The sequence below is a fragment of the Schistocerca americana genome, chromosome 1 (assembly GCF_021461395.2).
Source record: "Schistocerca americana isolate TAMUIC-IGC-003095 chromosome 1, iqSchAmer2.1, whole genome shotgun sequence".
Taxonomy (NCBI): Eukaryota; Metazoa; Arthropoda; class Insecta; order Orthoptera; family Acrididae; genus Schistocerca; species Schistocerca americana.
Window position 1 is genome coordinate 1,055,012,665 of NC_060119.1, and position 26,958 is coordinate 1,055,039,622.

Consider the following 26,958-nt stretch of genomic DNA (forward strand, 5'->3'; position numbering starts at 1 on the left):
TCAGGTAACGGAAGACATGGAAGTCGGTGGGCGCAAGGTTCGGTCTGTATAGCGGATGGTCCAATACGTCCCATTTCAATTGTTTGAGTAGTGCGTTGGTTACGACCGCTGTGTCAGGCCGAGCGTTGTCATGAAGCAAGCGGACTCCACTTGTCAGCATTCCCCTGCGATTGTTTTGAATTGCACTTCGAAGACGTTTCAAAGTCTGGCAATATGCAGCAGCATTAATTGTCGTTCCAGGAGGCATAAATTCCAACAGAAGAATGCCTTGTCTGACCCAAAAAACAGAAGCCATGATTTTCTTCGCTGAAATCGACGTTTTGCATTTCTTGGCTTTTGGTGAATGCGAATAACGCGCCGGCCAGAGTGGCCGATCGGTTCTAGGCGCTGCAGTCTGGAACCGCGTGACTGCTACGGTCGCAGGTTCGAATCTTGCCTCGGGCATGGATGTGTGTGTTGCCCTTAGGTTAGTTAGGTTTAAGTAGTTCTAGGGGACTGATGACCTCAGAAGTTAAGTCCCATAGTGCTCAGAGCCATTTCGAATGGCGCCATTGCATTGATTGTTGCTTGGATTCAGGTGTATGATGATAAACCCACATCTCGTCACCTGTCACAATGTGATCAAGGAACTCATCACCTGCTTCAGCATAGCGTGTGAGGAAGTCGAGTGCAAAGCCCATCCTTTTCTTATTGTGTTCTTCCGTTAACAGTTTTGGAACCCAGCACGCACACAATTTCCTGTACCCTAACTTGACAGTCACAACGTCATAAAGAGTTGTCATTGACACGTCCGGTATGATCTGAAGCAATTCTTTCAATGTGAGACGTCTATTCGCACGAATTGCTTCCTCCGTTCTCCGAAGAAGGGCATCAGAGATCACAGATGGCTGACCTATTCTTTGTTCATCACGAACATCGATTCTACCTTCATAGAAATGACGACACCATTTCATTACATTTTGTCGATTCATAATGTTCCCATAAACAGAAACAATTTCTTTGTGAATATCCGCTGGTCGCTGACCTTTTGCACGAATAAAACGTATGACGGAGCGTACTTCGCATTTGGCGGGATTCTGAATCAGCGCAGCCATTTTAAACACGACCTGCTTCAACCAGAAGCAACGTTCAACTGCCGAACGACCGCGAGGAGAAAGCTAACGGTTCAAGGTTAACACCAGTGTTGCCAACTTGTTCGCCAAAACTCTTCTGTTCCTCTGGCGTACGGTGTATCTTTACTTTCCGAAATACCCTCGTACGTCTTCGCCCAAATACTGGCCATAGGAACTTCTCTATCATCACCTTGGCAATGGTGTTCGTGCCGGGATGTGCGAGGCTGTGGACGCTGCCAAAACTGATTTTCCTAGCGACTGTGTCGCAAACGGCTTCGGTAGGTTCCTGGATATATTGCACCAAATTAGATCTCTCCCACCCAGCAATCACACTTGGTTGAGTTTGAGGGACGTGGGGTTGTTTCTCAACAGCTGTTGTAGCTGCTCATCTGTGGCTTTATCAGCTCATAAGTGGCTATAATTTATCGTGGCGGAAACTCTGCCGATTCTCTTAGGCTGAGCTTCTGATAACTTTCGTGAAAAAAAAACAAAAAAAAAAAAAAAAAACGTAAGGGCGTCCAACGTTCTTACACGCTTTGCTGGATTGCTGTATCAATAGCCAACTGGCTGCGTCCACAACAATTGGCAGCGGTGCGTTATGGACTCAGTGAGACAACAGAACTGCTTTTTGCGAACTTGTCCTTATCTTTTCGAATGCTTGCTGCGTGATGGGCGTCCATAGTAAGTGTTGCTTGCCTGTTGTGTTGCTCGCTGCTAGTGCATCCGTCAGTAATGCCTCAGGTAGATGGCGTCTATAAAAGTTGATGATTCCTAGGAATCAACGTAACTGTTATAACCTGTAGGTCGCGGAAAATTCCGTAGCGTCTCCACTTTTTCTTGAAAGAGTGGATAGCAGTGGTTGATACCTTGTGCCCGAGAAACGTCTCTTGTCTTGCCTCGTTTAATAATAAGCCAAATTCCCTTATTCCGCCGATTACTGCTTTAAGGAGTTCTTCATACAGCTCAGCTGTCCTTGAGAATATTAATATCCCCCCGTCGGAGGTACGAGTCCTCCCTCGGGCATGGGTGTGTGTGTTGTCCTTAGCGTAGGTTAGTTTAAGTTAGTTTAAGTTAGTTTAATTAGTGTGTAAGCCTAGGGACCGATGACCTTAGCGGTTTGGTCCAATAGTCCTTACCACAAGAATACAAACACGTCATCAACATATGCAAAGCAGAAATCCAGAGCCCTCAACACCTCATTTACAAATCTCTGTCAGGTCTGAGCCTCAACCCACATGTCATAAGGAGGAGTTGATACAGCCCGAAAGGTGTTAACTCAGCCATCTTGGGGATGTCTTCTTCAGTGACCGAAATCTGGTTATAAGCTTTTCTATAGTCGACTACGGTGAAGATCGTAGCCCCAGATAAAACATTTGCAAAATCCCGCAAGTTTGGCACAGGATAGTGGTCAGATATTCTTTGTGCGTTAATCACGCCGGTAATCATAGCAGGGTCTCCACGTGCCATCTCTCTTCCTAACGAGATGCAGTGGTGATGGCCACAGTCTATCGAACCTTCGTACGATTCCTGCCTGCAACATGTGGTCAGACGCCACTTTTGCCTCAGCAAACCGATTGGATGCTTGTCTTCTGGGCTATCGGGAGACTGGTTGGCTTGCGGTAGTCTCGATATGACGCATGGTGGTATGTACTACTTCTGTCCGTTACTCTGAATCTCCTGCTTCGTCTCATATGTGACCACTTCTACAAGTAACGCGACGGCGTTTATGGCACTACTGCCTATTGTGCACGTCTTGGCTTCACTTCTCCACTACTTGCACTGAGCTCAGCTGTAAACCCAGCTATTGGTCGTGGACGACATCTGCCTCAAGGATCGGTTTTTTGCACACCAGCCAGCACGAATCTCCATTTAACACTCTTGCTGAACCCAATATTCACGGTCGCCTCGTGTTCTCTATACGCCCTGACAGGCGAGTTGTTACCGGCGGTTAAGTGGAGCGATGCGCCTATGCCACTTCCTGTTTCTGCTTTACTGGCAGTGCACTAACGTCCGAGCGAGAATCGATCCCCACGCCCGGGTTCCCGGGTTCGATTCCCGGCGGGGTCAGAGATTTTCTCTGCCTCGTGATGACTGGTTGTTGTGTGATGTCCTTAGGTTAGTTAGGTTTAAGTAGTTCTAAGTTCTAGGGGACTGATGACCATAGATGTTAAGTCCCATAGTGCTCAGAGCCATTTGAACCATTTTTGAGAATCGATCACGTAGCGCTGATTTGTCTTCCTGTTTGAAACATACAAGCGATGTGACAACGTAAGCGGGTAAGCTGGCTGAGAAGCCTGCGTGTGCACAGAAGAGTCCCCTTGTATGACTGGGCCGATCTTGCGCGTTGGAACCTTGTTCCCTTCAATCACTCCTACATCTCTGTCCGTTGCAGTAATGCCCATCTCTGTGTCACTGCTCTAGTGTTCTTGTGTAGCTGTGTGGCGTGCTGCACCTACTGCAGACCGCTGTAACCGTTTGGGAATGAGCAGGCAATACGCATCTCGTGGCCCGCATGCCGAACTTTTCGTGATAATCAGCAAATTCTGCCTTCGGGACCTTGCCTCCGTTGTTCAGCTTTACCACTTCTCGTACTGTCTAGTTTCTTCAACTATAGCGCTGATAATTGCTTTAGCGTCTCTTTCAATTGTGACTTCGTCGTGTAGCTGCAGTCTCAGCTGTGTTGCGGTCATCGGCTTCCTGTTCTACTGCCAAGGTGCCTGCCTGCCCTGATGCTGGCTGCGTGCACCCTGTCGGCACAGAATTAATGTCGTCTTTCCCGCAAGAGATTATTGCTGTCTTCACTGGCAGCCAGCGACACATGTCGAACGGTCTCATCCGACATCACTGTTTCTCCCACCCTGCTCGTGAGATGTCGCCAGAATTCAGAAGGCTTCCTGTCCCCCATACCTTTGAACTGTAGGATCTGTTTCATCCGTTGGTCTAACGACTTTCCCGTGCCTTGAACTACCACGTCTCTCAAGTGACGATAAGGCCCGTGTGCAGGAGGTTTCAAAATGACGTCCACCACTTGTGCGTCCAGGTTATTAACTGCAAACTTTGTATTGTCATTCGTGACTTTCTTGACGTTCCTTAAATCTGTCTTTGTAGCTCTTCTTGTAAGAGTCAGTTTTTTCTTCATTTGATCTTGTATCTCTTCCTAATGCGAAGTTAACCCCTCGCTATGCATTATACTTGTCTTTGTTGCTTCTTTTTTGTTTCCAGGGTCACTATTTTACAGGCGTAACTCACAATTAAGCCTATAGATCAAACCTCTATCGAATGGTGAATACGAAAAATTTATATTACTCTTGTTAACAAGGGAAAACTAAGTTGTCAGTCGATAAACTGCTCCGTCAAGAACATTATAGGGGCTATCGCAAACAATAACCGAGTACAAACAACTTAGCCGATTGACCAAAAAATTATTAACATTTCATTTGCTGTCCTTTACTGGCGTCTCCCGCAACCTAATTCCCACGTTATTGCCCTTCATCTTCTAGTTGTTCATCGCTCCGTTCAAAAACATTTTAAACAGCGGAGACGCCAAGTATCATCCTTGTCTCAGTCCTCCGCTAACCTTAAATGTCTGTGATAGTAACTTCCTAACTTAACACAAGAAGCGTTATCTGAATTCAGCCTTCTAACAGCTTGTACACAACATTTATGAATGCTCTGGTTATTCATTGTTTCTAAATCAGAGAAAGCGGTGCACTGTCACTGGCATTATTCAAGTCCACAAAAACCGTGTTATGCGCCGTTCTCTTGTCAGTCACTTGTCTAATGCTATAGGACGTGCCTGCCGGAAGCCGTTTTGTTCTTCAAGTTCCTAAATTTCTCATTCAGTTATACACTCATGCTCATAAATTAAGGATAATTGCAGAATGTGGTGCCACACAACGTGGCACTACACAAAACTGACGCTAATAGCATAGGAACATACGGAACACACACGACACAGATCTGTACGTCCACGGTATTGGTGATAAGTTGAGAAAACCGTCCCGAAACACATGTGCTACAAAACATACCCCGACATCAATATGACATATGATCACCATGTACACGTACACAGGCCGTACAACGGGTTGGCATACTCTGGATCAGGTGGTCGAGCAGCAGCTGGTGTACAGCCTCCCATTCTTGCACCAGTGCCTGTCGGAGCTCCTGAAGTGTCCTAGGGGTTTGAAGACGTGCAGCAGTACTTCGACAGAGAGCATCCCAGATGTGCTCGATGGGGTTTATGTCTGTAGAACAGGCTGGCCACTCTATTCGCCTGATTTCTTCTGTTTCAAGGTACTCCTCCACGATGGCAGCTCGGTGGGGACGTGCGTTATCATCCATCAGGAGGAAGGTGGGACCCACTGCACCCTTGAAGAGGCGGACATACTGGTGCAAAATGACGTCTCGATACACCTGACCTGTTACAGTTCCTCTGTCAAAGAAATGCAGGGGTGTACATGCACCAATCATAATCCCACCCCACACCATCAAACCACGACCTGCATACAGGTCATTTTCAAGGATATTAAGGGGTTGGTATCTGGTTCCTGGTTCACGCCAGATCAAAACCCGGCGAGAGTCACTGTTCAGACTACACCTGGACTCGTCTGTGAACATAGCCTGGGACCTCTGTTCCAATGACCATGTACTGTGTTCTTGACACCAGGCTTTACGGGCTCTCCTGTGACCAGGGGTCAGTGGAATCCACCTTGCAGGTCTCCAGGCGAATAAACCATGTCTATTCAGTCATCTGTAGACTGTGTGTGTGGAGACAACTGTTCCAGTGGCTGCGCTATGGTGAGATATCGGTCTTCTTGTGGTGTTTTACATTGTGGACGTCCCGTACTGTAGCGGCTGGACACGTTTCCTGTCTGCTGGAATCGTTACCATAATCTTGAGATCACACTTTTTGGCACACGGAGGGCCCGTGCTACGAACTGCTGTGTTTGACCAGCCTCCAGTCGCCCTAATATTCTATTCCTCATAACGTCATCAATTTGTGTTCTTTGAGCCATTTTCAACACACAGTCACCATTAGCACGTCTGAAAACGTCGGCACACCTACTCGCTGCACCGTACTCTGACGTGCACCAACACACTTCTGCGTATGTGGACTGCTGCCAGCACCACCGTGCGACGACCGCAGGTCAGATGCACCGCATGGTCATAACCCGAGGTGATTTAAACCCGCAAACTGCTCACCAGAGCGTTGTTTCACCATGTATCAGCATTATTCTTAATTTGTGAGCATGAGTGTAGTTTTAAGGATCTTTTCTTACAGTCTCAATATAGAACTGAGACTTGTAATGCCTCGATAATCTGCGCAGCCATTTCTGCTTCCGTCATAATGTTTTGGCTCATAACTGTACATATGTAAACCCCATACATAATTGTAATTACTTTCTTTTGTGTAATGAATACTTTTTTCGTGAGTGATGAGTTATGCCAGATTATTATCCCATAGGACGTCAGTGAAAGAATGAATCTATGCAAAATATCGCATTGATTTTCATATCCAGAAAATTGACAACTATTCTTACGTCAAAAGTAGGTGAAACTTTATGTTGTAGCAGGTATATATGGTTTTTTCAACTTAAATTTTCATCGATATGCCCATCATGAACTCAAAACCCTCTACTCAATTTTTTTGTTGATGCACTACGTTAATATTGAGATAGTTCTTTTCTTTTTTTCTTTTTTTTCAGTGATAAAGTGGATGAGCTGTGGTTTTTTCAAAGTTATGTATAACCAGTTAATAACTTTAAAAAATATATCATTTACTGTTTGTCGTTTACGTGTTTCTTTTACAATAATGCTTGTATCGTATGCAAAACGACTAATTCTGCCTTCTGATTTAAATAAATGATAAATAATTAACACAGAGCAATAACAGTAAGCAATAACATCAAGATGGTATGGTGTGCCTTTGTGCATTACTCGCGCATCCTAGTGAAAAATTTTCCTGCATCGTGTTTTTAAGGTGGGAATCTGCAGAACCACGTGTTCCATAAAAACGTAATTGTACTAATAGAAAATTATAATTAACACCATGGAATACCGTCGATAATTTCGCAGAAGCATCCCAACTGATGATATTTCACAATTTAAAAACTGTATTATGTGCTCGGTGAAAATATATTATATGCCTTAACACAACAGACCATTCGAAATACAAACTGTGATTGAATACATATTCCATTACTGAAAAGGTGGGTGACAGTTCTTGAATATTTAACCTTCTCAAAAATTTTAGAAAATGATGTAAGGCTTGAGGCTGGTTGGTGATTGTTGATATGTGTGGGCCAACATTTTGTTAGGCTGACCTAACAATAGTTTATTTTAATTTGATTGGTAAAATACTATGAATTAATGATGTATTAAATTTTCGAATGAGAACATTACATAATACAGGCACCTAACTTTGTGTTGTCTTAATGGAGACAGGATGCCTTATTACTAGAGCAACACATAAATAAATACAGTACACAGAACAGAAAAATGAAGAAAATAAAATAACTGCTACATATAATTGTAATACAGTACCTATCAAGGGCAAGACATGCTTCATTTACAACATTACGATGTGGAATACGAAATCCCTCTTTACAACTGCTAACAGTAATTTCACTATACAGGGCTATTACAAATGATTGAAGCGATTTCATAAATTCACTGTAGCTCCATTCATTGACATATGGTCATGACACACTACAGATACGTAGAAAAACTCATAAAGTTTTGTTCGGCTGAAGCCGCACTTCAGGTTTCTGCCTCCAGAGCGCTCGAGAGCGCAGTCAGACAAAATGGCGACAGGAGCCGAGAAAGCGTATGTCGTGCTTGAAATGCACTCACATCAGTCAGTCATAACAGTGCAACGACACTTCAGGACGAAGTTCAACAAAGATCCACCAACTGCTAAACCCATTCGGCGATGGTATGCGCAGTTTAAAGCTTCTGGATGCCTCTGTAAGGGGAAATCAACGGGTCGGCCTGCAGTGAGCGAAGAAACGGTTGAACGCGTGCGGGCAAGTTTCACGCGTAGCCCGCGGAAGTCGGCGAATAAAGCAAGCAGGGAGCTATTTTCATCTTTCAACAGGATGGTGCTCCACCGCACTTCCATCATGATGTTCGGCATTTCTTAAACAGGAGATTGGAAAACCGATGGATCGGTCGTGGTGGAGATCATGATCAGCAATTCATGTCATGGCCTTCACGCTCTCCCGACTTAACCCCATGCGATTTCTTTCTGTGGGGTTATGTGAAAGATTCCGTGTTTAAACCTCCTCTACCAAGAAACGTGCCAGAACTGAGAGCTCGCATCAACGATGCTTTCGAACTCATTGATGGGGACATGCTGCGCCGAGTGTGGGAGGAACTTGATTATCGGCTTGATGTCTGCCGAATCACTAAAGGGGCACACATCGAACGTTTGTGAATGCCTAAAATACTTTTTGAGTTTTTGTATGTGTGTGCAAAGCATTGTGAAAATATCTCAAAAAATAAAGTTATTGTAGAGCTGTGAAATCGTTTCAATCATTTGTAATAACCCTGTATTATTGAAATTCTACGATCAGTCAGTGATACTTACTTACCATGTCATCGTCCCTGATTTCTGTCACATATTCGTCATCGAACTGCAAAGTGGTCCCTTGAGGGCTGTTTTCAGGTATACGAGTCACAAATCTGACAAGAAAAAAAAAGAGCCACATTATATTTGAATTAAAGACAAAATACACAATAACTATATGATTTTCCACATTCATGGTGGCTCAAGTGAATATTCACCCAAATCGATTGTACTACCGCCTCCTTCTTCTTGATCGTAAAATACCCTGGGTTCATTATACAGGGTGGTCCATTGATCGTGACCGGGCCAAATATCTCACGAAATCAGCGTCAAACGAAAAAATTACAAAGAACGAAACTTGTCTAGATTGAAGGGGGAAGCCACATGGCGCTATGGTTGGTCCGCTAGATGGCGCTGCCATAGGTCAAACGGATATCAACTGCATTTTTTAAAAATAGGAACCCCCATTTTTTATTACATATTCGTGTAGTACGTAGAGAAACATGAACGTTTCAGTTGGACCACTTTTTTCACTTTGTGATAGATGGCGCTGTAATAGTCACAAACATATGGCTCACAATTTTAGACGAACAGTTGGTATCAAGTAGGTTTTTTAAATTAAAGTACAGAACGTAAGTAAGTTTAAACATTTTATTTCGGTTGTTCCAATGTGATACATGTACCTTTGTGAACTTATCATTTCTGAGAACGCATGCTGTTACAGCGTGATTACCTGTAAATACCACATTAATGCAATAAATGCTCAAAATGCTGTCCGTCAACCTCAATGCATTTGGCAATATGTGTAAAACATTCCTCTCAACAGGGAGTAGTTCGCCTTCCGTAATGTTCGCATATGCATTGACAATGCGCTGACGCATGTTGTCAAGTGTTGTCGGTGGGTCACGATAGCAAACATCCTTCAACTTTCCCCACAGAGAGAAATCCGCGGACGTCAGATCCGGTGAACGTGCGGGCCATGGTATGGTGCTTCGACGACCAATCCACCTGTCATAAAATATGCTATTCAATACCGCTTCAACCGCTCGCGATCTATGTGCCGAACATCCATCATGTTGGAAGTACATCGCCATTCTGCCATGCAGTGAAACATCTTGTAGTAACATCGGTAGGACATTACGTAGGAAATCAGAATACATTGCACCATTCAGATTGCCATCGATAAAACGGGGGCCAATTATCCTTCCCCCCATAATGCCGTACCATACATTAACCCGCCAAGGTCGCTGATGTTCCACTTATCGCAGCCGTCGTGGATTTTCCGTTTCCCAGTAGTGCATATTATGCCGGTTTACGTTACCGTTGTTGGTGAATGACGCTTCGTCACTAAATAGAACGCTTGCAAAAAATCTGTCATCGTCCCGTAATTTCTCTTGTGCCCAGTGTCAGAACTGTACACGACGTTCAAAGTCGTCGCCATGCAATGCCTGGTGCGTAGAAATATGGTACAGGTGCAATCGATGTTCATATAGCATTCTCAACACCGACGTTTTTGAGATTCCCGATTCTCGCGCAATTTGTCTGCTACTGATGTGCGGATTAGCCGCAACAGCATCTAAAGCACCTACTTGGGCGTCATCTTTTGTTGCAGGTCGTGGTTGACGTTTCACACGTGGCTGAACACTTACTGTTTCCTTAAATAACGTAACTATCCGGCGAACGGTCCGGACACTTGGATGATGTCGTTCAGGATACCGAGCAGCATACATAGCACACGCCCGTTGGGCATTTTGATCACAATAACCATACATCAGCACGATATCGACTTTTTCTGCAATTGGTAAACGGTCCATTTTAAGACGGGTAATGTATCACGAAGCAAATACCGTCCGCACTGGCGGAATGTTACGTGATACCACGTACTTATACGTTTGTGACTATTACAGCGCCATCTATCACAAAGCGAAAAAGGTGGTCCAACTAAAACATTCATATTTCTTTACGTACTACGCGAATATGTAATAAAAATAGGGGTTCCTATTTTTAAAAAACGCAGTTGATTTCCGTGTGACCTATGGCAGCGCCATCTAGCGGGCCAACCATAGTGCTATCTGGTTTCCCCCTTCAAGCTAGACGAGTTTCGTTCTTTGTAGTTTTTTTTCGTTTGATGCTTATTTAGTGAGATATTTGGTCCGGTCACTATCAATGGACCACCCTGTACAGGTTTATTAATGTCAATATGAGAAAATTAGTCCTGTGCCACCACAGATTCCACTTCAGCACGTTGTAGAGGTTTTATAATTATTTTTACTATTATTATAATTAGCCAATGTATTATATTCTGTGCTATAATATAAATGTATGTGTGAGTGTAGTGGTATGTTTGTGTGATTGAATACGAGCCCATTATCACGCTAGGCTCCTCGTATGCACACGAGTCGTGAAAGCTATGGTGACATCACGTATTCCCTCCACTTTTTATCACAGGCACGCCAGAGGAACAACTGAAACGCCCGCAAATAATATTCAGTAGTGTGAGAGTCGGTAGATAACGTGCTTCAGTTGATAGTGTTATTAACAGTCCTACTAGGCTACCGACTACTGCACGTAGCGATGATACTGGCGAATGTCCGATAGGCGCAATCAATTACACCGTCCGACAAGAAAAATGAACTACCCAGAAAACATAGTCGAATGTCCGTGTAACTTCGTACACCCATACACCATTGCGGGGAATGTAAATGACAGGTAGAATGGCGGACAGGATGCGTCGGTGTTGTTACCAGGCCTGAAAGGGTATACAGGGTGTTACAAAAAGGTACGGCCAAACTTTCAGGAAACATTCCTCACACACAAATAAAGAAAAGATGTTATGTAGACATGTGTCCGGAAACGCTTAATTTCCATGTTAGAGCTCATTTTAGTTTCGTCAGTATGTACTGTACTTCCTCGATTCACCGCCAGTTGGCCCAATTGAAGGAAGGTAATGTTGACTTCGGTGCTTGTGTTGAAATGCGACTCATTGCTCTACAGTACTAGCATGAAGCACATCAGTACGTAGCATCAACAGGTTAGTGTTCATCACGAACGTGGTTTTGCAGTCAGTGCAATGTTTACAAATGCGGAGTTGGCAGATGCCCATTCGATGTATGGATTAGCACGGGGCAATAGCCGTGGCACGGTACGTTTGTATCGAGACAGATTTCCAGAACGAAGGTGTCCCGACAGGAAGACGTTCGAAGCAATTGATCGGCGTCTTAGGGAGCACGGAACATTCCAGCCTATGATTCGCGACTGGAGAAGACCTAGAACGACGAGGACACCTGCAATGGACGAGGCAATTCTTCGTGCAGTTGACGATAAACCTAATGTCAGCGTCAGAGAAGTGGCTGCTGTACAAGGTAACGTTGACCACGTCACTGTATGGAGAGTTCTACGGGAGAACCAGTTGTTTCCGTACCATGTACAGCGTGTGCAGGCACTATCAGCAGCTGATTGGCCTCCATGGGTACACTTCTGCGAATGGTTCATCCAACAATGTGTCAGTCCTCATTTCAGTGCAAATGTTCTCTTTACGGATGAGGCTTCATTCCAACGTGATCAAATTGCAAATTTTCACAATCAACATGTGTGGGCTGACGAGAATCCGCACGCAGTTGTGCAATCACGTCATCAACACAGATTTTCTGTGAACGTTTGGGCAGGCATTGTTGGTGATGTCTTGATTGTGCCCCATGTTCTTCCACCTACGCTCAATGGAGCACGTTATCATGATTTCATAAGGGAAACTCTACCTGAGCAGCTAGAACATGAGCCTTTACAAGTACGACACAACATGTGGTTCATGCACGATGGAGCTCGTGCACATTTCAGTCGAAGTGTTCGTACGCTTCTCAACAACAGATTCGGTGACCGATGGATTGGTAGAGGCGGACCAATTCCATGGCCTCCACGCTCTCCTGACCTCAACCCTCTTGACTTTCATTTATGGGGGCATTTGAAAGCTCTTGTCTACGCAACCCCGGTGCCAAATGTAGAGACTCTTCGTGCTCGTATTGTGGACGGCTGTGATACAATACGCCATTCTCCAGGGCTGCATCGGCGCATTAGGGATTCCATGCGACGGAGGGTGGATGCATGTATCCTCGCTAACGGAGGACATTTTGAACATTTCCTGTAACAAAGTGTTTGAAGTCACGCTGGTACGTTCTGTTGCTGTTTCCATTCCATGATTAATGTGATTTGAAGAGAAGTAATAAAATGAGCTCTAACATGGAAAGTAAGCGTTTCCGGACACATGTCCACATAACATATTTTCTTTCTTTGTGTGTGAGGAATGTTTCCTGAAAGTTTGGCCGTACCTTCTTGTAACACCCTGTATAATGGGAGTGAACATCGTCTGAAAAAAAAAAAACCAATATCCCTATCTTCGGTTTGCTGCAGAATCCTTGAACATATTCCCAGTTTGAATATAATAAAGTTTCCTGAGACTGAGAAGTTTTTGTCCACGAATCAGCATGGTTTTAGAAAGCATCGCTCGCTTTAAGCTCATATTCCCTGAGCCGTGGCGGCTCATATAGATAGTGCCACTCTGGTGGTTTATCCTTCCTGCCACGGTCAGGGTGGTAGGCAGCGCCCTCTGGGGCCTACGCGAGGAGTAACGAGGCGAGGTCCTGTGGGGGTGTGCTCCGGGACGTGGTGGAAGACGGTTGTCGGGTTGACGCAGCGAGCGTGGGACCGGACCTATTGCATGGAGATATACAAGTTAACTCTGAACGGAAGCCGCCGTAGCAAGCAGCGGGAAGCGGGCGTCCTGTAATTTGTGTGAAGGAGTAACGATTTTTGCATTGGATGTCCCAGTGGCTCCCGAGAGTTGCGGTGGCTGCTTTCGGAGAAGAAAATTGATAAGAGCTTGTGTCTACGCTCTTTTCCGTACGATGTTGCTGCCTGCCGTTATAAACGGGTGAAAATCAGGCGCTTGTATTGACTATACGGGAACTGGTGATGTAAAATTACATTGTGATTGAGTCTCACTTGTACTGTGACAATTTAGAGACGAAAACTGTGGTGGTTTCATTAGGTCTGGTTCTTTGCTGTGCAACTTAGGGAGTCAGTTATTTGGCGTAACTGAGGGAGCACCATTATGTTGGTCTAAGTGATACGATCTCCACGTTTTGTCTATGGCTTTGCGTATCGAAATCGTGGAGGAGTACACGTGTGAGTAATTTGCTATTGTATTGATGGTTATGTTGTAAAGACTGTTCTCTGGTGTGTTAAATCACACGCTGATTTGTAGCCAATCTAAGTAGAAGTTACCATTGTTACTTACTTATGTGCTACTGTCCTTATGATTGGCGTTGTTTGTCTTTTGATTGTGGGTGTTCTCACGTTTTTTTAAAAAAATACGGCTAATATTCATAAGGATTGTCTAGTAAGGAAATTGCTTAAGCTTTTATCATATGCTGGTCTGTTTGCCTATCACATTGGCTTTCTATGCAGTAAATGAAGGAATGTGTGTGGTGGTTCAAGATTGTAGGCTGACTAGTACTTGAACTGGTGTAGAGGTTAAGGGCGAGATCAGCATCCCGCAAAGCCGCACGCTGCGCGTGGTTAAATGTTCCGCTATTGGGGAGCCGGCTCCCTGTTCTTGGATTTTGTAAGGATACGTGATGAGTGCATCACTGTAGTTTTTTGCGTGCTAAATTGCGGGGTGTCGGTGCCGTCCTAGGGCTAGACTTGTGATGTATGTTATGTTGAAAGGGCATTAACTGTACCAAACTTAAGAGAGCTTTTAGTTTGTTTCAGGTCTGTACATGGAATGATGTTGATATTTTGTCCATTGCGACAATAACTTCCTGTGTGGGTAGATCCTCTGAGGGACTTGTATTGTACTGTTTCAGTGCAGTCCACCTGAAACGTGCTGCTTAAAACTTGGGACTGCAGCTCTCTGATGTTATATATTATTGTTTAATCTTAAATGTCTTGGATGTAATATGGTTGTTGAGGATTATGTAATTAATTTTGATCGCTGGTTCCTTAAAGGAAGTATTTCGTTTTCAAATACACTCCTGGAAATTGAAATAAGAACACCGTGAATTCATTGTCCCAGGAAGGGGAAACTTTATTGACACATTCCTGGGGTCAGATACATCACATGATCACACTGACAGAACCACAGGCACATAGACACAGGCAACAGAGCATGCACAATGTCGGCACTAGTGCAGTGTATATCTACCTTTCGCAGCAATGCAGGCTGCTATTCTCCCATGGAGACGATCGTAGAGATGCTGGATGTAGTCCTGTGGAACGGCTTGCCATGCCATTTCCACCTGGTGCCTCAGTTGGACCAGCGTTCGTGCTGGACGTGCAGACCGCGTGAGACGACGCTTCATCCAGTCCCAAACATGCTCAATGGGGGACAGATCCGGAGATCTTGCTGGCCAGGGTAGTTGACTTACACCTTCTAGAGCACGTTGGGTGGCACGGGATACATGCGGACGTGCATTGTCCTGTTGGAACAGCAAGTTCCCTTGCCGGTCTAGGAATGGTAGAACGATGGCTTCGATGACGGTTTGGATGTACCGTGCACTATTCAGTGTCCCCTCGACGATCACCAGTGGTGTACGGCCAGTGTAGGAGATCGCTTCCCACACCATGATGCCGGGTGTTGGCCCTGTGTGCCTCGGTCGTATGCAGTCCTGATTGTGGCGCTTACCTGCACGGCGCCAAACACGCATTCAACCATCATTGGCACCAAGGCAGAAGCGACTCTCATCGCTGAAGACGACACGTCTCCATTCGTCCCTCCATTCACGCCTGTCGCGACACCACTGGAGGCGGGCTGCACGATGTTGGGGCGTGAGCGGAAGACGGCCTAATGGTGTGCGGGACCGTAGGCCAGCTTCATGGAGACGGTTGCGAATGGTCCTCGCCGATACCCCAGGAGCAACAGTGTCCCTAATTTGCTGGGAAGTGGCGGTGCGGTCCCCTACGGCACTGCGTAGGATCCTACGGTCTTGGCGTGCATCCGTGCATCGCTGCGGTCCGGTCCCAGGTCGACGGGCACGTGCACCTTCCGCCGACCATTGGCGACAACATCGATGTACTGTGGAGACCTCACGCCCCACGTGTTGAGCAATTCGGCGGTACGTCCACCCGGTCTCCCGCATGCCCACTATACGCCCTCGCTCAAAGTCCGTCAACTGCACATACGGTTCACGTCCACGCTGTCGCGGCATGCTACCAGTGTTAAAGACTGCGATGGAGCTCCGTATGCCACGGCAAACTGGCTGACACTGACGGCGGCGGTGCACAAATGCTGCGCAGCTAGCGCCATTCGACGGCCAACACCGCAGTTCCTGGTGTGTCCGCTGTGCCGTGCGTGTGATCATTGCTTGTACAGCCCTCTCGCAGTGTCCGGAGCAAGTATGGTGGGTCTGACACACCGGTGTCAATGTGTTCTTTTTTCCATTTCCAGGAGTGTGTGTGCTCGGTCAGAGCCTATTTAAATACACTCCTGGAAATGGAAAAAAGAACACATTGACACCGGTGTGTCAGACCCACCATACTTGCTCCGGACACTGCGAGAGGGCTGTACAAGCAATGATCACACGCATGGCACAGCGGACACACCAGGAACCGCGGTGTTGGCCGTCGAATGGCGCTAGCTGCGCAGCATTTGTGCACCCCCGCCGTCAGTGTCAGCCAGTTTGCCGTGGCATACGGAGCTCCATCGCAGTCTTTAACACTGGTAGCATGCCGCGACAGCGTGGACGTGAACCGTATGTGCAGTTGACGGACTTTGAGCGAGGGCGTATAGTGGGCATGCGGGAGACCGGGTGGACGTACCGCCGAATTGCTCAACACGTGGGGCGTGAGGTCTCCACAGTACATCGATGTTGTCGCCAGTGGTCGGCGGAAGGTGCACGTGCCCGTCGACCTGGGACCGGACCGCTGCGACGCACGGATGCACGCCAAGACCGTAGGATCCTACGCAGTGCCGTAGGGGACCGCACCGCCACTTCCCAGCAAATTAGGGACACTGTTGCTCCTGGGGTATCGGCGAGGACCATTCGCAACCGTCTCCATGAAGCTGGGCTACGGTCCCGCACACCGTTAGGCCGTCTTCCGCTCACGCCCCAACATCGTGCAGCCCGCCTCCAGTGGTGTCGCGACAGGCGTGAATGGAGGGACGAATGGAGACGTGTCGTCTTCAGCGATGAGAGTCGCTTCTGCCTTGGTGCCAATGATGGTCGTATGCGTGTTTGGCGCCGTGCAGGTGAGCGCCACAATCAGGACTGCATACGACCGAGGCACACAGGGCCAACACTCGGCATCATGGTGTGGGGAGCGATCTCCTACACTGGCCGTACACCACTGGTGATCGTCGAGGGGACACTGAATAGTGCACGGTACATCCAAACCGTCATCGAACCCATCGTTCTACCATTCCTAGACCGGCAAGGGAACTTGCTGTTCCAACAGGACAATGCACGTCTGCATGTGTCCCGTGCCACCCAACGTGCTCTAGAAGGTGTAAGTCAACTACCCTGGCCAGCAAGATCTCCGGATCTGTCCCCCATTGAGCATGTTTGGGACTGGATGAAGCGTCGTCTCACGCGGTCTGCACGTCCAGCACGAACGCTGGTCCAACTGAGGCACCAGGTGGAAATGGCATGGCAAGCCGTTGCACAGGACTACATCCAGCATCTCTACGATCGTCTCCATGGGAGAATAGCAGCCTGCATTGCTGCGAAAGGTGGATATACACTGTACTAGTGCCGACATTGTGCATGCTCTGTTGCCTGTGTCTATGTGCCTGTGGTTCTGTCAGTGTGATCATGTGATGTATCTGACCCCAGGAATGTGTCAATAAAGTTTCCCCTTCCTGGGACAATGAATTCACGGTGTTCTTATTTCAATTTCCAGGAGTGTATGATTTTAGCTCATCATTCAAATTTTCTAGTCTTGCTTTCTTAAAAGATTTTCAGTTAAATGATTGGTATTTGCCTGTTTAAATGTTTGAGTGACTTAAAGGAAAAGAATATTATTTTGTAATTTGTACTGATAGTTACTTTTGGGTAATACCTGACATGTGTTCAATAAATGAGTGTCTAGTCAATGGTGATGCACTGTTCTATCGCTAGTCTACCCCTTCCACTCCACAGCCTATTGAGCTGCTTTGTGTCGAAATTGTGTTCAGAACACCCTTCTGACCTGAAACCTCACTGCCCTTTTCTCGCATGATATACTGCGAACTATGAATGAAGGGCAACAGGCAGATTCCGTATTTTTAAATTTCCGGACGGTGTTTAACACGGTGCCTCAGGGCAGGCAGTTAATGAAGGTACGAGCATATGGAATAAGTTCACTGATACGTGAGTGGCTCGAAGAGTTCTTAAGTAATAGAACCCAGTATGTTGTCCTCGATGGTGAGTGTTCATCAGTTGGCCCGTGTGGCCGAGCGGTTCCAGGTGTTTCAGTCTGGATCCGCGCGACCGCTACGGTCGCAAGTTCGAATCCTGCCTCAGGCATGGATGTGTGTGATTTTCTTAGGTTAGTTAGGTTTAAGTAGTTCTAAGTTTTAGGGGACTGATGACCTCAGATGTTAAGTCTCATAGTGCTCAGAGGCATTTGAACCATTTTTAGTGTTCATCAGAGACAAGGTTATCGTCAGGAGTGCCCCAGGGAAATGTGGTAGGACCATTGTTGTTCTCTGTATACAGAAATGAATTGGCGGAGAGGGTACAGCTGACGGTCGTCTATATTCGCATCTGTGAATAATTCCATTATTTCATTACGGCTGTAGTCGCCGTCCGAAAGAATAGATACCATCTTCATACAGTTAAGGCTAACTGGCCATTGACCTTCTTCTGTGCGGATGCACACGCATTTCCCGGTCTCTTACGGTACTCGGTAAGATTGTCTTCCGCGAGTAATGAGTATAATGGGCAGGGGCACTACGAATGTAGTGTGTGGCCATTGAGTTGGGAATGTGGGTCTCACGGAGAGCTTGCACGAGATAAGTCCCTGCAGACGCGCTGTCCTCTGTGCTGCGCAGTGGTTAGACACTGGACTCGCATTCGGGAGGACGACGGTTCAATCCCGCGTCCGGCCATCCTGATTTAGGTTTCCCGTGATTTTCCTAAATTATTCCAGGCAAATGCCGGGATGGTTCCTCAGAAAGGGCACGGCCGACTTCCTTCCCAATCCTTCCCTAATCCAATGAGACCGATGACCACCCTATCTGGTCTCCTTCCCCAAACCAACCAACCAACCAATCCTCTGTGCTATCGGTGGCTCAGATGGATAGAGCGTCTGCCATGTAAGCAGGAGATCCCACGTTCGAGTTCTGGTCAGGGCACACGTTTTCAGCTGCCCCATTGATGTCTATCAACGCCTGTCGACAGCTTAAGGTCTTGATTTAATTATCATTGAATGGGCGCTGGTGATCAGACAGGATGCTTATGTACGTGTCACCTGTCAGAGTCGTATCTAGAAGTATCTGTGGTCCCATACCAGTCCAATTGCACACGCCCGACATCATTACAGAGCCTCAAATGGTTCAAATGGCTCTGAGCACTATGGGACTCAACTGCTGTGGTCATAAGTCCCCTAGAACTTAGAACTACTTAAACCTAACTAACCTTAGGACATCACACACATCCATGCCCGAGGCAGGATTCGAACCTGCGACCGTAGCGGTCGTGCGGTTCCAGACTGTAGCGCCTTTAACCGCTCGGCCACTTCGGACGGGCACAGAGCCTCCACCAGCCTGAACAGTTCCCTACTGACATGCAGGGTCCATGGATTCATGAGTTTGTCTCCATAGCCATACACGTCCATCCGCCAGATACAATTTGAAACGAGACTCATCCGATCAGGCAACATGTTTATAGTCATCAACAGCCCAATGTCGGTGATGGCAGACCGAGGCGAGGCGTAAAGCTTTGAGTCGTGCAGTCATCAAGAGTACCCTACTGGACCTTCGGCTCCAAAAGCTCAAAGCGATGTTGTTTCGTTGAGGGTTCGCACGCTGACACTTGTTGATGACGCAGCATTGAAATCTAAAGGGTTGCACTTCTGTCACATGGAACGATCCTCTTCAGTCTTCGTTGGTCCCGTTCCTGCAAGATCTTTTTCCGGCCGCAGCGATGTCGAAGATGTGATGTTTTATCTGATTCCTGATATTCAAGGAACACTCGTGAAATGGCCGTACACGAAAATCCGCACTTCATCGATACTTCGTGCGCCAACTGTAACACCACGTTCAAACTCACTTAAATCTTGCTAACCCGCCATTGTAGCAACAGTAACCGATCTAACAACTGCGGACATCGAATTGGCTGGGTCCACACCCATTTTGTATAGGAAGATCCGGCGTCCTTTGACGCTCTGTCTTCCGCATGACTAACCTGAAATAACGAATATCGCTTAGTGGTGAGTAATGGCTTGGGGATTCTGTCCTCGAATTATGATGTTGGTGGAGGTGGCGATTTAGATGGTTGTGAAGTTACTTTTTGTTTGCTATATGCTGATAGTTTCTGTTTGTCATCTAAACTGCCGATGGATGGTGGTGATGGGTGTGTTATTCGAGTGAGCTGATGAGATGGAATGGTGAGTATGGCATGCATTGTAGAATGAGGTTGATTTTTGTTTGATGATTTGATATATAGTGGGATGTCCATACACTACTCGAATCTCTTCGTTGCTGGTAAATCTAGGCACATCTGAGATGAACAACTGCGCCAGATACTTAGTGTCTTATATAGGCAATGCCGACCGCAGCGCTGTATTCTACCTGTTTACATATCTTTATATTTGAATATGGATGGCTATACCAGTTTCTTTGACGCTTTAGTGTACATACATTCGCATACACAACGATATTAACGAAATACGCACATTTCATCCACAGTACTAACCAAACACTGCTCGATTCTTCCGCACAAGACGCGAATCAGCGTTATTTAAACAGTTATTACAATTATCGAGATTGGCTTACATTAGATAAGTTTCGCACGACATTGAGTGAAACCGAATTTTTGAAGGCTGTCAATTGTTGCCATTGGGACACCAGAGTCATAAATACAACAGCTTCGTGAAGCATAGTGGTTAGTGTGTAAAATTAACGTGTAGAAGGTCGAGGGTTCGAATCTTGTCAAATGTACCAAGGTTTTTTATTTTTCTAAATCTAATCAAAAGGCTTTTATTGGCATTAAGTTAATTAGTTTAAATGTAATTTTTTTATTTCTAATACTTTGCCTTGGCACACCCATACCATGACAGCACAATTGACTATTGGCACTGCAAACGATGGTAGGAAATGTTTTCTAGATTTCGTCAAACCCAAACCTTTCCAACCGATTGTCACACTATGTAACGTGACTCGTTACTCCAAATCACTCGTTTCCAGTGATCCACTGTCCAGTGGCGTCACTATTTCCACCACCTCGAGCATCGCTTGGCACTGAGTACAGCAATGTGTGGCTCACATGAGAAGCTGCTTGACCGTTGTACCCTATTCTTTTTAACTTCCTTCACACTGTCATTGTGCTAGCTGGACTGCTAGTAGCACTTTTGAACTCACAAGTCATTCATTCCTCTGCTTTCATGCGAGTTGTTACAATCACCCTTAACAGTAATGGTTTCAATGTCGCTGTTCCTTCGGGTTTCCACTTCAGAATCACGCCAACAACAATCGACTTGGACATCTTTAGAAGGGTCGAAATGTCGCTTACGAATTTGTTACTCAGATGACTTCCAATGACATTCGAAGTTACTGAGCTCTTCTAACCGACCCATCCTGCCGCTACTGCGCCCTATTGACTACACAATACTCCCCATCTCCTTTTATACTGGCGGGTACCCGTCTCTTAACATACAAGGGACGTTCAATAAGTAAGACAACACATTTTTTTCTGAAACCAGGTTGGTTTTATTCAGGGTTCCAACAAACCATATTATTCCCCACTCTTTTGATTCATTTGACTCCTATGGGGGCAAAAAGCATTCAGGAGAGCTTGCCATTCATGTCTGTGTTTGGCCATTTCCTTTAATTCCTCCCAGATCTTGACAACTCTCCTCGTTTCCCCTTCCACTGTCTATTTCTCAACATAATTCCTGTTCTGCGCGACGGCTTATGCCACCTTACTGGGAGGGCTTGTATGCCCTCATGGTACCATTCTACCGGTCGATTTTGGAGCCAACGTCTTGCTGCATCAGTGACCACCTCGTCGCTCACGCATTGCTTCCCGCGGAGCGCATCCTTCATTGGGTGAATCAGATGGAAATCGGAAGGTGCGAGATGCAGGCTGTAGGGCGGATGAAGATGAACAGTCCAATGAAATTTTGTGAGCTCCTATCGGGTGCGCAGACTTGTATGAGGCCTTGCGTTGTCATGGAGAAGTAAAATTCGTTTGCATTTTTGTGGCGACGAACACGAGGAAGTCCCCAACACTGTAGGAGTCACACCTCTGTGCGGCCGGTCGGGGTGTAGGAGATCGGACAGGTTCGGGCGACCTAGTTGCGAAAATGACAGGTGCCTCGCTGAACGACTCACCGTGCTTTTGGTCACTCCCAGTTCTCCACAGACATTCTGCAAGCGCCTATGAATATCTGCGAAGCTCTGGTCTTCTGCCAAAAGAAACTCAGTGACATATCGCTGCGTGGAACGCACCTCCGTTACAGCCGCTATTTTGAAGGCTACGTATAATAGCGCCATTGCCTATCGGAACTTCATTAAATCACAGGAGCTGAAGCGAGAATGTTCCCCCATTCCCACAAGAAATTCTGCATTTTTTCAACCGTAATTGGCCGAAAAAAAATATGTCGCGGTACTTATTGAAGGTCCCTCGTACAATGGTCACTTCCGTGTTTCACAGGAGTATCCGTATACGTTTGATCAGATTGTGTGTAACTTCCCATTTAGACCAAAGCTGACAAAACAAATAAATGGATGCGTGAAAATGTGAATAACCGCTCCTCCCCTCTTTTCTATATCCCCTCCCTCCATCAGCTCCACCTTTTTTTCCTTTTCCTCTCCTCCCCCCCTTTTCCCCCTTACAGACCTTCCCCCCCATCTGCCGCCGTGTCACCTGTCTAGTACTGTTGTAAGTGAGTGTTCAGTGTTGTGCGTCCCCTGTGAATGTTGCGAACAGCCGTCATACTGTCGCTAGTTGTGTTTTTTTATAACGCGCGAACAGAAACCAGACTGTCACCGTGTTTTTTTAATTGTGCCTGTCTGCTACTTGTGTGTCTTCATCCGCATCATCACCGCAGTGTTTTTATATTTTAAATTCCACAACTTTCCGCCATTGTACAGTTTTTTACAATGTCACCGTTTTATCGCCTGTTCTTCCCGTTTGTTTCTATTCTCATTATGTTTTTTAACTTTTCTGTAGGCTGTAGAGCATCATATTACGCTGCTGCCAGCCACCTCCCCCCCCCCCCCCCACCTTGTGTGTGTTCAGTGTCGTCGTCTCATACTGTGAACGCCGTTTTTAATTGTGCTGCTCGTGCCGCCAGTGTTAAAGTGCTACATCTTCATCGAGTACCAATTTAACTTGATGTGGATTTTATGTAAACGTGCCTCATCCAACTGCCCCTTCTTTTGAATATTTTAACTCCAATTGCTTTGTCCTTCTCATGAGTACATTTAATCTTTGATCCCAGTATTTTGCTTATGTAATGTTTTGCTATGGTATTTTATGTACTCTCTTCGATGAAGAGCGGCGAATTGTGCCGCTGCCAGCCTACCTCTGCCCCCATGGGGCATCAAAAAAGTGAATAACTGTATCTCATGGATATTACAATAGATCAAAGTGCAGACATAAAAGCTAGTGGTTAAGTGGGGCAATGGCAATCAGCAAACCTCGTGGTCTCGAAGTACGGTGGCGAGTTCTCGGGTGGCGAAAGCAACAGCGCTATCTCTGCGGTGGCGGACAGCGCCGGCGGCTCCTGGATGTCGGTCTTCACCTCCTCGGCAACCACGGTCAGCACGATGGGCTGGTGAGCGTGCGTCACCGACAACAGCTCCCGCAGTGGCTTCTGCAGGCGGACCTCACCTGGCGGCATGCAAAATTCTCCATGTCAGTGGTCGTCAAGCACAAGGTGAGTCAAAAAGGACTTTACAACTCTGGAACGATATAAAATTTTTTTGAGATAACTTACAGAATCGGTAGGTATGTCATTTTATAGCCAACAACCTCAAGTTGGATTCACGTATTGCGTCAGTTCTAGCGATGGGACAATCGACTGCAAATTTTGGAAATTTGCGGTAAGGACTATGGGACCAAACTGCTGAGGGTCATCGGTCCCTAGGCTTACGCACTACTAACTTACGCTAAGGACAACAAACACACCCATGCCCGAGGGAGGACTCGAGCCCCCGACGGGGGTAGCCGCGCGAACGGTGACAAGAGCAAACGGCTACACCGCGCGGCGACAATCGACTGCTTTTGGCATTCAATTGGTCAGTCGTTGGTTTTTTTTTCTCGTTCAGTTGTTTTTTTTTTTTTTAGTCGAATGAAACACCCGAATGAAACTGGTCTCAGCGGCCATGTCAGCTACATGAATGTTTTCACTGACTCACCGTGTTGGAGTGGTTTCATTCAGTGTGAGACAACCGATTGAAACGTGTCTCCGTCGGTTACGGACGTTATATGATGTTTTCATTCATTCACCGGGTTTGAGAGATTTTATTTACATATTTTTTCAGCCTTTTCGGTTATACATGAAACATGACTAGGGCTGACAACTCTTTTAGAGACAAATAAAGTATCTTATTATCAAGGAGACGTGAATAAAAAGTATACTTCTAAAAATAACGTGCGGTCAATATGTGTATCTTTTCGTACTGAAATACGAACTTTCGTACTTGCGACATTAAATATCAATTTTTGGTTGGTTTTAAAAGTTTAATATTTGGTGCTGCACCGTACATTTGTGTATATATAAATGAACAATCACTTTTTAACACGTTTTCATTAGGTCGGTTTCTTATTTGTTTTTTCGATACAAAATTTTCAATTGATTTTAAACTAGTTTCCGTTAAGCTAGAGACTTTAAGCTTTCAACATAGCTCAGAAATGAATAATACTGTATAATATTAACTCGCTTTCGAGTCTGATGTGTGGCGGAGGGTACTGTCTGTTCGGCACAAATTTTGCAATTAATTTTAAACTAACTTCCCGATAAGCTAAAGACTTGAAATTTTCAACGTTAACTCGGAACTGGATGACAATGCAATATTACCTCGCTTTCTTTTCTGGTGTGTGGCGGAGAGTAAGTATTTGGTGCAATAACTGGATGACACTGCAATATTAATTCTCCTTCGAGTCTGTTGTGTGGCGGAGGGTACTTTGTTTTTCGGTCGGTCTGTCTGTTCGGTACAAACTTTGCAACTGATTTTAAACTAACTTCCCGATAAGCTATAGACTTGAAACTTTCAACTTAGCTCAGAACTGGATAACAATGTGATATTAACTCATTCTCTTTTCTTGTGTGTGACGGAGAGTAGGCACTTGGTGTACCACTACTGTTTCCCTGTTTCCTTGTTCCAGTCACCAATATTTCGCACTGAAGGACGATTGCTGCTAAGCTTCCCTGTGAGCTCGATTCTTTCTAGTTTTTACACTAGTCGTTTTCTCGAAAGGTATGTCTACGAGGTAGCAATATATTGGTTGACTCATTTGAAGAGAAACTGAAATAATTCTGAAGTTTACAACTCTTGTTGTAATCTCATCAAAATGTTTGAAATCAACTGAAAAATTTCACACACACAAGACTAAAAAATAGAAAATAGATATTTAAATAAAAAACTTTTTCATATAATACGATTTTAAAGTGGAGTAATAAATATTAAATAATCTTTCATAGCCCCATACAGATTCCTTGAGGCCATACAGATAGTCCTCAAAATTTGTGCTTGTGAATTTTTAATAGCTATGACACTACCTGTAAAAGCGAAAATGTCGGGCGTACGTATGTAACTGGTGACGTGTTTTTCTGTCCAAAATATTTAGCTTTCACACAAATAAGTGGCTGAATATTCAAATGATTTTGCATTTGTGCACATCTGGTCCTAGTTTTGAGGGCCTACAAAGGCATGCTGGAGGGATTTTTATACAACTGTCCGGGATAAACCTGAACATTTCTTCATGCCTTTGGAAATTCGATTGACTGGAAATATATTGTAATAAACCTTAATTAAAAATCATTAAAAGAAGACCTAACCATATACAGTTTCTTCATTTTCGCCTATTAAAAACGCAGCGGTAAGTGCTTTTAGCCGCTCTCCTATACGCATACAGTATGTTCCAAGTTTGTCCTTACACCTCTGATCACGTATATTTTAAAAAAGAGAATACGTAGAAACGTCTGGGTTGCGGCATAATGTTCACACACACCTAGAGCTGTTTTTTTGCTTATTTACCCATGGTAGTTATTCACTGAGCAACCTCCAGCAGTTGGCACAGTGTGTGGAATGGTTTGTAAACACCAGATCTGACACCCGGTCCTGCGGAACTCCATTACAATTTTTTCTTCGGGCAGGACTTCCACGAACTGTGAGCTCGCATCAGAGCAGCAATAGCACACTTTAATAAGGACATCCTAGGCCGGACATGGAACTGGAATATCGCTTAGATAACCTGTGTGCTACAGACGATGCACTCATTAAAGGCCGGCCGGTGTGGCCGTGCGGTTAAAGGCGCTTCAGTCTGGAACCGCGTGACCGCTACGGTCGCAGGTTCGAATCCTGCCTCGGGCATGGATGTGTGTGATGTCCTTAGGTTAGTTAGGTTTAATTAGTTCTAAGTTCTAGGCGACTGATGACCTCAGCAGTTAAGTCGCATAGTGCTCAGAGCCATTTGAACTCATTTAAGGTGACATCCCGACTCCCCCCCCCCCCCCCCCCCCCCCGCTCCCCCCTCCTCCTTTTTCGCGACAATCACGATTTTTCTGTCTCTGTTCCGAACATTTTCAAAAGTAATTCGGACACCTATATGTGAATTTCACCTGTAACGGTATGCTGTTACTGGAAGGGCATTTTTCCAAATGTGTAATGTACGGAGCAGTGACTAAACAATATTTTTTATAGAAACTACGAGAGCAATGTTAGTGACTAGAGTGAATTATGATGAAACTAGAGTTGCTTATTTTCATAATTCTGTTGAATAATATTGCTGAAGAAATTTACAGCACTGATAAATACTCTATGCCTGCTCACATTCCTTCATCTTAGAAGGTAGGAGACGAGATACTGGCAGAAGTAAAGCTGTGAGTACCGGGCGTGAGTCGTGCTTCGGTAGCTCA

At 45.6% G+C, this 26,958-nt stretch overlaps 1 protein-coding gene across 1 annotated transcript in view; it reads right to left on the reverse strand.

Annotated features, from left to right (window-relative positions):
* LOC124596241 (cadherin-86C-like) overlaps positions 1-26,958 on the reverse strand; it is a 299,468-nt gene that overhangs the window by 178,872 nt on the left and 93,638 nt on the right. The window contains exons 8-9 of the mRNA XM_047135308.1: positions 23,516-23,708; positions 8,705-8,795 (exon numbers count right to left, since the gene is read on the reverse strand). Coding sequence (XP_046991264.1) covers positions 8,705-8,795; positions 23,516-23,708 — 284 coding nt within the window. The remainder of the gene's footprint in view (positions 1-8,704; positions 8,796-23,515; positions 23,709-26,958) is intronic.